Source organism: Calidris pugnax, unplaced genomic scaffold (assembly GCF_001431845.1).
Source record: "Calidris pugnax isolate Ruff unplaced genomic scaffold, ASM143184v1 scaffold280, whole genome shotgun sequence".
NCBI classification, from domain to species: Eukaryota; Metazoa; Chordata; class Aves; order Charadriiformes; family Scolopacidae; genus Calidris; species Calidris pugnax.
The window spans coordinates 1,686,509-1,698,507 of record NW_015091123.1 but is presented as its reverse complement, the minus strand read 5'-3'; the positions used below and the strand labels follow the sequence as shown (position 1 = coordinate 1,698,507).

The 11,999-nt window shown below is 49.1% G+C and overlaps 1 protein-coding gene across 1 annotated transcript in view; it reads left to right on the top strand.

Moving 5' to 3' along the window:
* The window catches only part of RAB11FIP1 (RAB11 family interacting protein 1 (class I)), a 25,963-nt gene extending 14,764 nt beyond the window's left edge, over positions 1 to 11,199 (top strand). Inside the window, exons 2-6 of the mRNA XM_014958382.1 lie at positions 1,732 to 2,197; positions 2,478 to 3,273; positions 4,217 to 6,451; positions 7,613 to 7,718; positions 9,870 to 11,199. Coding sequence (XP_014813868.1) covers positions 1,732 to 2,197; positions 2,478 to 3,273; positions 4,217 to 6,451; positions 7,613 to 7,718; positions 9,870 to 10,088 — 3,822 coding nt within the window. The 3' untranslated portion in view covers positions 10,089 to 11,199. The remainder of the gene's footprint in view (positions 1 to 1,731; positions 2,198 to 2,477; positions 3,274 to 4,216; positions 6,452 to 7,612; positions 7,719 to 9,869) is intronic.
* Positions 11,200 to 11,999: the final 800 nt, after the last annotated feature.

Below are 11,999 nucleotides of genomic sequence, written 5' to 3'. Positions count from 1 at the left end.
CCCAACTTTGAGGCTTCTGGGAAAATTCCTGTCATTTCAAGTTGTTAGTGTCGGTCCTCCCAGCCCCTCACTGCAGGTTGTGGTGATGGATACCTGTAAAGGGCTGGTTTTATTTGGAAGATAAAATGCCTGTTGATTAACAGGGGCACAGTAACATGCTAAATGAAATTAATAAGATTTTGTAATGTGGGGGGAGGCTGTCAGTGTGCCGTTCATTCTCCTCAAAGCCACGGCTGCATTCTGGTGCGAGGCCGCCTTTTGCTGAACACACAGTTTGCATTTCAGATGCTGTTCCAACGGGGGCTGCTCTTTTCCCCGGGGCAGAGGGAATTGTTGTGACACCGCAGAGCGCAGGATGCTCCTAGAAATCACGAGATTTAGAACAAAAGTGCCCGGTGCTGGCTTGTATGAAAGGGAAACGGATCGTGCTTCCCCTTTGCCGCCTGACAGAGCCTGGTGTCTCGAACAGTCCCTTCCCTGGTGCTCCTGTAGCTTCGGGGGTGACACCAGACTGGAGCGTGGTGCTCGGGGGATCGTTTCTCTCCAACGTGTTCCTCTGTAGCAGGTTCCTGAATTCATCTCCTTCAGCAAATCCTCTTTAGTTTTGAATTTTCTCGGAAGCAAAACTCCTGTTCTCTTTCATTGCTTCCAGTGCACCTCCAAAGGGCTGGAGTGCAGCTTTGATGGAGAGGCAGATTTGCATGCCCTGCTCCCTCCCTTCACTCCTCGTACCAGCTGGTGAGGAGGAAGAAGCTGGTGTTTCCCAGGCGGCTCTTCCTATCGGTTCTGTGGAGTCGGGGAGTCTGCGGCTCCAGCCCTAGACAAAAAAAAAATTGGTGTGTGGGGCTGATAATTTTCTTTGCCGGCCCTAACGCGGTTTGTGTGTCACCTTCACTCCTCGTACCAGCTGGTGAGGAGGAAGAAGCTGGTGTTTCCCAGGCGGCTCTTCCTATCGGTTCTGTGGAGTCGGGGAGTCTGCGGCTCCAGCCCTAGACAAAAAAAATTGGTGTGTGGGGCTGATAATTTTCTTTGCTGGCCCTAAAGTGGTTTGTGTGTCATTGAGTGGTAAATGAGCACGTGTGGTGGCGGTAAATGAACAGGGGGGTTGCACTTTAGGGTACCCCAGCACTTAATTAATACGCAGTGCTTAATATTCCGGAGCTGCGTTTCGGGAGGGATAAGGCTCTGTCTGTAAAGAGGGTCCTTCCTGGCGAGGAGCTGGTGGAGGAGAGTGGAAGTCCCCGGGCTCTAAGGCTTGGTTTGGCTCTTGGTTTGGCTCTCCCCGTGTTGATGAGGGTTCCTGAGGCGTTAAGCAACGAGGAGCCTCTGGAATGAAAGGTATGAGGGCGTGTGGGAGCTGTCTGGTACCGGCTGCCTTCCAGCCCACTTCAAAGTCCTCTGCGAATTTCGGAAGCCAGATAAAAGGGCAGAAGAGAGTGGCTGAGCTGAAATACAGGAATTCCATGTTGTGGGGTTGTTTTCTCTTCTTTTTTTTTTTTTAACCCCTCCTGGTCTGAGGTTTGAAACAGATATTACTAATAACATTCTATTCATGATAAGAAATGTTTTCCTTGGCACCTGGGGCCATATGATTATGGTGTAGTTGCAAGATTAAAGGCATTTCTTTCTTTTTTTTTTTTTTTTTCCACTGTGGGTTATTTGGTTTTCAAAACATAAACACCCTCTGTTGTTCTGAATGACCCCCGCCTCTCAAGGGCTTGTTTGTAAAAGAGATCTTGTTTCTGCAGGTGGTACAAGCTTCGCTCCAAACCGGGGAAAAAAGAAAAGGAGAGAGGGGAGATCGAAGTGGATATCCAGTTTATGAGGAGCAACTTGACGGCCAGTATGTTTGACCTGTCCGTGAAGGACAAGTCCCGCTCCCCCTTTGGCAAGTTCAAAGACAAGCTGAAGGGGAAGAGGAGCAGTGGCCTTTCCGACACGGCCTCGGCCATCATTCCCAGCACGACTCACTCCCCCGCTGACAGCGAAGACGAGGCGGTGGAGAAGGAGAAGGAGAAGAAGAAGTCCAAGTTCAAAAGCCTGTTTTCCAAGCCCGGCCTGCAGAAGACATCCCTCTCCCAGTCCATGTCTGTCCTGCCCACGCAGCAGCCCGTCACCGAGAGGGTTCGGCTGCGGCCCAGCGACTTCCAGCCCCAGTGGGATGAGGAGGGCTCCGACACCTCCCCGACCTCCGAAAGTGAGTATTGGCAGTGACAGGCACAGGGCCTTTCTGCAGAGCTGTGATTGCCCTTCTCATGCTTTTTAATCCACTAGTTCGATTTTTCTTAATGAACAAATCCATACAAAGCCGCTTTTTTTCCACAGGGGGAGGGAACCAGAGGGTTTGGAAGTGGCTGGGACAGTCACACTCACCATGCTTCTGTTGCCACAGTCCATCAGTGGCTGTGAAGTGCTGAGGGTGTCAGAGGAAAGGATGTTCCTGCATCTTGAATTTCTCCCCCTGTATTTTTTTCCAGAGACCTTTGGAAATGCCCTGGAAGAGAAGTCCTCTCCTTCTCCTGTGTTCAAGTCTCGCAAAACAGCAACTTTGGACAGCAGGCAACTAAACCAAGTAACCACTAGCCACCCCAAGAAAGAAGGGCTCTCTTTATTCAGTGGCCTTAAATCCAAAAACGACCCCGTTTCCAAGTCTAGTCTGTGTATCAACGGCAGCCACGTGTACATGGAAGAGAGCGGGACGAAGGACAACACTCCGGCCTCTTCCCCCTCTCCTCACAACTTCAGGAGGAAGCAGCTCTTTGCTTCGGAAGAGAACCTGTCTTCCAGATCTGCTAAAGTTCCCGAAGAGACGGGAAGAACATCTCCAAGTCACGCTTTCTCTGGGTCTGCGTCCTTGGAGACCTTCAAATCTATGACTTTGCCGTCGTACAAATTGCTCAGCAGCGAAGAATACCCAGAACCCAGCGTTCCTCTGACTGTCGAGGTTATTAAAGAGACCAAAAAACCAGACCACAAAAAGTCTGCCTTGCTCTCCCTGGTCACGGGGAAGAAGGAAGCAGTGAAGAGCAGCGATGCTGAGAATATTCCCGACAGGACCCTGCAGGAAGAGGAAAACAAAGTTCCAGAAGAGAAGAGCGAACAAGAGACCAAACGTGTTGAACTTCCAGCAGATTTAAGCAGGGGGGGTCCTTCAGAAGAAGGTCACCACGCAGAGGACCTCTTTGCAAACAAGCAACCGCTCAACCCTTTCGAGGAAGACCGGAAACCCGAAAAAGCTGCTGTGCCTGCGAAGACCAAAGCAGTGAAGCCCAGGTCAGTGGCGTTTGCTGCGGGCGCTGACAGCCCCAGCCACGTGTGGGCTCTGACTGTGCGGCTTCCTGCCGCAGGGCAGCGCCCCTCACCCTGGCATCCGGCCTGCAGCAGAAGCCTCTGGCTCTGCAGGGCACCCACTGGGGTGACACTGCCCTTTGGTAACAAATAATAACTCTGAGTGCTCTCTCGGTATGAAAAAGAGATGGATAGAGGGATATTCCTTATAAATGGTGCCAAAATAGCGCCTTTCTGAGCGTGGGCATCTCTGCAGGTGCTGTCAGGGTGATTTTTCTTGCTACATCTTTGGCAAAAACTAACGTTCTTCTGAGCTGCGGGGCTTGGACGTTCCCAGGGGCTGAAATACCAGTTCTAACATCTCCACTTTTCTCTTCTGTATTTGGCTGTGGTCCTCAAAAGTGTTTGTCTGGCAGCCCTTCTGCTTCTGACCATTGTTCACAGCAAGTTGAGGGACGTTTGTTTAAATTGGACACAAGGCTTTTTCGGAAATTCTGCTCCTTTATCCTTCATATATATAAAAACACACACACTTTTATATATATATATATATGTGAGTCCACTAATAAGGCTACGTTTTGTGTCTGTCTCTTAACTCCTTATTTTCAGTGCTTTAAGCGTCTTGCACGTGAAGTGTCTCACGTACTAATAAAATTGCTTGGGGTGCAAAAGATGAGATAGTGCTTAAAATCATCAGCCACTGCAGTGACCTCTGCCAGCTCTTCAGCAGAAGTGTTCTGACGTAAACAGAGTGCTTGGCAAAGACACATCTAAGTGTGTAAAGTCTGTCAGAGAGGCTCTGAGATCTCTCACAAGTAGAATTCCTCTCGGGTGTTAGGAGTTGATGGAGTCTGGTGCTAAAGCTTGTCTGTTCCCGCCTCGTGTTGCATCCGCAAGTGACATGCGAGTTTTTTGTCCCTTTTTGCAGACTGGGCGTGCCTGCAGAGGAGGAAACCAAAGCCACGCTTCCTACTCTCGCACCCGATTCCCTCCCTGCTTTTCTCTCTGTGCACCGTGTCAGTCGTGACAACAATCCTTTTATTTCCAAAACGGAGCAAAGCGTCCGAGTGCCAGGCTCTGAAAACATCACTCCTTCTCCTGCGTCTGTTACTTCTCCTCCTGCTTCTGCTGCAGAGCTTTTCAGTGGCAAGAACCCCTTTAGTCCCGAGTGGGGCAGGGCATCTGCAGCCCTGGGTCCTGAAGGTGTTGACCGTTTCCCTTCAGCCCATCATCTTGCAGCCTCCGTTCCCAAAACGCCTCTTCCCGGGCAGGTCTCTGGTAGTGGGAATAATCCTTTTGCTTCTGAGTTGGGGCAGAGCTTCCAGGGGCCTGGGGGCTCTGATGCGTGGGCTCCCCAGGGTCTCTCTTGCCCACCTGCAGCTTCTCTCCCCTCTGATTGTCATTTTAATGACAATAATCCCTTCGTGTCCAAGCTTGGGTGGGAAGCGGACGCGCCAGGTTTGGAAGCTGTTGCTAGTTCTTCCCCTGTCTGCCTTCCTCGTGATGAGGAAGACTCTTCCTCAGCACAACACCCCGCTGAGCTGAAACACTCTGCTCGCGATGCGTCAGGGAGCTCTTCAGATGTGGCTTTAACCAGTAATGACAAACCTGTCCCAAAGGGAAGCAAACTGGGCAACAGGAAATCTGTGTCCTTTCTCCTCGGCGGGTCGGAGGGGGCTACAGTAAGTGATGAGGATTTGGGTGGGCAGGAACGTGGAAAGCAGGGCTCTGGTTTCAGGGAAGTGGAATCGACGGGTTCAGATGCAAGCAGAGAGGGAGCAGGGTTTGCTGGAGAGCTGGAAACAGGGAGCTACCCATCATCAGAGCTCTCTGGTGACAGCACAGGTCCTGTCCGGGCTCAGGGTGGTGTGGAAGAAGGTGCTGTAAATCCTGAGCCCTGCTCAAAGGACAGCAAATGCTTTGTGTCTCTCTCAAAGTGTAATGATGACCCATTACCACAGACAGGTGCTGAGCAGCCACCTTCCCCCCAGCATCAGCTGGAAGAGAAGCAGGAGATGTGTGGTGAGAAGAGAGGGGCAGAATGTGCACCCACGTTAGAGCCCCGGGAGACTCCCCTTGATCAAAATGACTCGTTTTCTCCAGTAGGATCTGCCAGACCAGCCTTGGGAGCTCGCGCAGTGTCCCCTGGGGAAGCCGATGCAGGGAGGGCTGGCAGGGAGGTGTTAGTGGCTCCCAGGCCAGCACCATGGCTGTCTGTAACGCTGACGAAGCGCCCACCGGTTTCTCAGGCTGATGAGTTCGGTGATGATGTGTCTTCTGCAGGTGACGGTGTAAAATCCACACCTGGGCTCCCATTACGTGGTGATGAAGCCTCAGACGCTCCTGGGTCCCTCCCCCAGAGTGGCTCGTTAGAGACCATCACTTCGTCAGTGACATTCAGAGATCACAGCAGTAACAGGCATTTAAAAAATGAAGGTGATGATGATCTATTTGACTGCCTTACGAATCTGAAGTCTGCCATTCCCGCAGACCGTAGTTTGACACTGGCTGGTCTCCCAGTTATTCCGGAGGGAGGCTCCGATGAGGAGCTGCTGGGGGACTCTCAGGAGACCCACGGAGTCACTGCAGGTGATAAAAACGTTTTGGGGACTGGAAAGCAGTCCCCGGACAGAATGCCTTTGCAAGGAGAACTGATAGAGCACTCTGGGGGCTCTGCTGCAGCCCAGGTAACCCCAGCTGCTCTGGGAGGAGGAGGAGGAGGAGGAAGTGCTCCTGGTGCTTGCAAGCCCAGCAAACCAGGCGTCCTGCCTGCCAGAGTGGATGCTCACGGTGCCAATAACCGGGTGGCTGACTCAGGGTTAGCTCTGACGTCCAGTTCCAGGGAACATAATAGTCGTTTTGCGAAACAAGAGCTGAAAATAAGCGCAGGTGGTGAGGAGCGAGCAGAGTGCGACTTCTCTGAGCCTTCTGTTTCCTCTTCCTCCCTGTCGAGTCCTTCCCAGCCCTACTCTTCCTCTGATTCTCTCCCTTCTGACACCCCAAGTCGTAGAGCAGAGTCTCCGAAAAAGCCAGCAGCCGAGGGCTTCGCAGATAAAGCAGGAAATTCGGGCAAGAAGAAGCTTCTTCAGGCATGGGTTTCACCCTCTGAAACATTTCCTAACCCAAATCAGCAGAGTGGTGAAACCGTGTCTCCTAAGCACAGGTGAGAGAACACGGGGAACTGACCTGAGCTTTGCTTTTCCTTCCCTGTCTCTCCAGCCCCAGGAATTCACTGCGCTGTGAATTTACAGTGATGTGGCATCGTGCAGCCTTAATTTCCTCCAGCCCGTGGATTTCTCAGGGTCTGGGTCTGTTGTGCCAGCACTGGATCGTCGCTGGCACCGGAGAAATCTAAATGCTAAAAAGGATGCCCAGAGCTCTTGAGGGATCCTGCCAGTCATCATGGAGCTACTTCTTAGGAAAAAAGTTAGGGAAACTTGGTGACAGTTTCAGAAATAGGGTCATTTCATCAAATTGGGGAAAAGGACTGCAGTTCATCCATTTTTGCTGAGCTACAAGTGAAAATTTATTCCTGTATTAAAATGTGCAGTATAAATCCTGCTCAAGCAAATGAAGGTAGCACTTTTCGACAGCTGATGGCGTAAGTTCCGACTGGAAAAGACGCAAAACATGCTTGTCCCGTGACAGTAGAAGTATTTGATATGTTGCAAGAACCACAAATACATTCTTGTTAGGAAAGTCAGGCTCAAATACAAGAGCGTGAGAGATCAGAGGAGCTGCTGCTGTGTACTGCCTTCTCGTGTGGACCCACCTGCCTTTGCTTTTGTCACAGAATCGTAGAACTGTCTGGGTTGGAAGGGACCTTTAAGATCATTGAGTCCAACCATCAACCCAACTCTAATAAAACCCTTCACTAAACCATGTCTCTAAGCACTATGTCAACCTGGCTTTTAAATCCCTCCATTGATGGTGCCTCAACCACTTCCCTGGGCAGCCCATTCCAAGGCTTAATAACCCTTTCCGTGTAAAAATTGTTCTTAATCTCCAATCTGAACCTCCCCTGGTGCAATTTGAGGCCATTTCCTCTTGTCCTTGTGATATACCAATCCCTCCTTACTGCTGCTTTATCTCCAATGCCTTAAGTCTATAAAGATAGTAGAAAGAGGACTGGAGTATATAAAAACCCAGCAGAGACAGAAACGCCTTGTCTTCCCAAAGCTGAAATCTTTTATCTCTCTGGAGATAGAGAAGGGTAGGAATTTTCCCCAATGTCTTGCTGTATTTGCTTTTAGTCTGAAGGTGTGTGTAGTGCTGATGTTGTTACGTGCTGCCTGGGTGACCTGAGCCTGTTGTACCCTTGCAGGCTCCATCCCGTGAAACCAATGAACACCACGGCAACCAAGTCTCAGAGCAAGAACCTGGATGTCATCAGCACCATGAACGAAAAGCTGCTGGAGATGAACGTGAAGGTACGGAGGAAAAGTGGCACTTGGAGCTGATGCTTAAGCAGTTTAATTGAACAGAGTTCGTGTGTTCGAGAGAGTTTTTGCCTGGGCTCAGATCTTATGGGTCTGTTTTGTTTTCAGATGTGATTAGTCCCCAAAGCTCATTTTCACCCTCAAATAAGGATGTGGATCTTAAAGCTGGGGCAAAAAGTAACCTCGGGGTGGCTGCTGCCTTGTAAGGTGTTGCATTAATTACCCTGTGCAGGCTGAGGGTTGGGCACCTGCAATTAGAGCACGGCTGGTTCCTAAAAGCCGACCTCTGAAGCTCCCGTAATCACTCAGATTTAAAGAAGGAGTTTTTTGCATAATCTTGGCCTCAAAAAGGGACCTCCAGGCTGGAGGCATAGCTCAAAGGTCACGTTGATCAGAATGGCTGGGACCATCTCCATGTCAGTTGTGAAAAACCCCGGGTACCGTTACCCTCTCTAAGGGTTTTGTGGGGAAAATGAAGGGGTGGTACAGGCTGCCTTGTAAGGTGTTGCATTAATTACCCTGTGCAGGCTGAGGGTTGGGCACCTGCAATTAGAGCACGGCTGGTTCCTAAAAGCCGACCTCTGAAGCTCCCGTAATCACTCAGATTTAAAGAAGGAGTTTTTTGCATAATCTTGGCCTCAAAAAGGGACCTCCAGGCTGGAGGCATAGCTCAAAGGTCACGTTGATCAGGCTGGGACCATCTCCAGGTCAGTGGTGAAAAACCCCGGGTACCGTTACCCTCTCTGAGGGTTTTGTGGGGAAAATGAAGCAGTGGTACCAAAATAGCTGTAGTGCCTCCTTCTGGTTAGTGGAAAAGAGGAAAATGCACATTAAGTGACTCAAAGTGATGAGTTGCTGTTTTGAATGAGTTGAAGACTTGTAATTAGTGTTCTGCTGTGGTGCTCTGGTCCCACGAAAGAAATCCAGAACCTGTCAAATTTGCTTAAGGGTCAAAAGCAGGCTTTTTGGAGAACCTGTGTGATGTCTTTTCCCAGTGATAACTACAGTAAGAGGGAAATGGCAACGGCCTCCGTGGGTGTTTCTTGCTGTTTAACCTGAATTAGGTTTTTCTGGTCTTTGGGTTGTTTCAAACAGCAGCTGTTCTGGCGCTTGCCTGTAGAAGAAATAGCTGTAGTGCCTCCTTCTGGTTAGTGGAAAAGAGGAAAATGCACATTAAGTGACTCAAAGTGATGAGTTGCTGTTTTGAATGAGTCGAAGACTTGTAATTAGTGTTCTGCTGTGGTGCTCTGGTCCCACATAAGAAATCCAGAACCTGTCAAATTTGCTTAAGGGTCAAAAGCAGGCTTTTTGGAGAACCTGTGTGATGTCTTTTCCCAGTGATAACTACAGTAAGAGGGAAATGGCAACGGCCTCCGTGGGTGTTTCTTGCTGTTTAACCTGAATTAGGTTTTTCTGGTCTTTGGGTCGTTTCAAACAGCAGCCGTCCCAGCGCTCGCCTGTGGCTGATGGTGGCTGATGGTGTGTGGCTGTGACCTCTGGCCATCTTGGCTCGGCCAGACGGGCTGCCCAGGGTCCCCATGATGTTCTTTTGGTGTAAATTGCAGCAGAGTTGAATTACAGAACTGATGTCATGCAAAGATTTTCTGGTAAAACCCATGCCTGGTCGCCATCCGTAACGGCGGTCCCTCTCTGAGCCTTCTCTTCCAGAGCAGGCTGCTGAGCTCCATCGGTCCTGTCTCTGTGCCATAAGTAGCACACACTTTGAGGTAGCTGCAGGGTTTTTTTTTCCCTCTAAATACTTTCAAAAAACTGCTCTGTGTTCTGGGAGTGCACGAGCAGGTAGTGTTTTGTATGATATTTTTCCAGGCTGGGTTTGCAATGGCCCGAAAGGTGCTTCCTAGCACAAATCTGGGCTGGGCTGGCAGCTCTCTCTGCCCTTCCTGGTGCTGGGGCAGGCTCTGCTCCATCCTAAAACTCTAATGAGTGATGCCATTGGGAGGGAACTTATGTTTTTAAAGGCACGAAGCACAGAAATACTTCTGCAGAGCAGCTGTGGCTGTGCAGATGCCGTCTGTAAAGCTGCTCCTTTGGGCTTGAAATTCCTCAGCCCAGCCACGGTCCTGTTGCTGTTTTGAAATGCCCCGATGTCCGTAGTGACCCTGCCTTTCTCCTCTCTCCCAGAAATACGATCCATCGGATCCTGCCTATGCATATGCCCAGCTAACCCACGACGAGCTGATCCAGCTGGTCCTGAAGCAGAAGGATGCAATTACCAGGAAGGATCTCCAGGTGCGGGAGCTGGAGGACTATATTGACAACTTGCTTGTCAGAGTCATGGAGGAAACCCCCAACATCCTCCGCGTTTCCACCTCTGGCAACAAAAAAGCTGGAAAGATGTAAAAGCCCTGGAGCTGCTGGTGGAACGAAGGGCTGAATTCCTGCCAGTGGAGTTGGATTCATAAGGAGACGACGTGAAGTAGGTGGTGCCGGTTGCGCTGCCCACAGAAAATGACCTCTTTCCCCTTTCTGCCTTGAGCAACTCCTGGTTTGATCAGCAGTTACGTCGGGTCTTGTCTGCAGAGTCAGCTTCTCCTATTTATTTTTTGGTTTCTTTCCATTATTTGGGAAGTTTTGTTCAGGCATCTAACCCAAAGGTTGATGCGATAGGAAGGATGACGGGTTTTTGATGTGTTTTGCTTGCCAGCAGGGCACTGATGATCCTTTATGAAGGTTTTATTTTAATGGTTTTGTTTCGTAGCAGCTTTGATAGATCAATTACTCTCCATATCTTAAGTTGTAGTGCAATATAAAATAGAGCTTGAGGATTTGATTGCTTTAAAAAAAAAATAGGAATAACTACACTGGAGAAGTCCAAAGATGTGATGTGTGTGTCAGACCAGGGCTGTGTGAGCTGTGTTTTAAAAGGAATTAATGCCCAGAAAGTTGAATGCAAGTTAAACCTTAGACTGGAAAGGAAGAAGCAAAGCTTAGTTAATCTCATTAAATACATATTGTTTTGAAGAAGTTCTCCTCGGGGAGGGTTTACAGGTGGTTTTGGTACAGGAAACGCTGAGATGTCGTGGTACATTTGTCTACCCCAGGAATGGTAGTAATGAATTTGGGCCCAAGGTGCATTTTAACTCAGAAGCTGTTCTCTTGTAGACTCCAAATTGCTGATTTGAAGGTCGTTCAAATGAGGGAGGCAAAGATACTCCTGGTTTCTGTTGTCTTAAATGGGTGTGGATTTTACGGTACACGTGCGTGGCCCATGTCTGCATGGGAGTGCTGTGATTATTTTTCTTTGACACCACTGCAGTTTATTAAATTTAAAAACTTCAGATTTTGGAGCTGGGGCTTGCCTTGGAACAACCTTCAAAGGTGATGAGTCTTACAACGCTTTCTTTGGTGTGTTCTTTGTACAGCCCCGAGAGGAGCCCGATCCCCTTCCCTGGGGAATTTGAGCTCCTGCTCAAATCTGATGTGGTTCTCTGTGACCTGCAGCTCAGAACGGACTGAGAATTTTACGTGGCTGAGAGAGAGCACTGGTTTTGCTGGACAATCGATGCCTCTCTCTGCTCCCTTCCTGAGGGGCTGCTTTACAGCTCGATGCAGACGGGGATGTTGGATGTTCTCCCCATCTCACAACAGCAGATCACAGCATAGTGCTGTTGAGCAGCCACCAAGGCAGGCTTCCTCCACTGAAAAACTGAATATGGCTTTTTTTTTTTTTTGGTGAGCTCTTGTCAAAGATCAAAGAAATCAGATTCCTCTTTGCATCTCTGGGTCTTATCAGGGTTGTGAGAGTCCATAAAAGGCTGAAATACCGAGACGGGTAGCAGAGGAGCAAAGCAAATGCTCCTGCCTTCGGAAGCTGGAAGGGTTTGTTGGGTCACTCCTGGTTTAGCTGGAAAGGGGTGAGGTTCTAACTCAGTTTTTCTGCAGCAAAGCACTTTATTGAGGGGCTGGACCAGCTGGATCGACTATCAGCCTGTTAGTAGTCGGCTTACTATTTTCATAAAACACTGAAAACTATGGGAGACTTCTCAAATACTGTATTTTTGTAGTGAAGAGTAGTTTAATATATTTACTTAGAGATGTATACATTTACTGGAAAATTCAAAAAATGCTGTTAGTTACATTTTTATTACTGTAAACTGACTAATTACCAAAGTCTGGAGCTTTTCTGACAGAGCTGTCCTTCACGGGAGGCTGGAGTTGAAACAAGCCTTAAGCATTAAGAGTCTCCTAAAGACTCTGGGTACTTTGTTTTTTTTTTTTCTAATTTTATTTTCCTTTGAGCAGGTGTTTTCA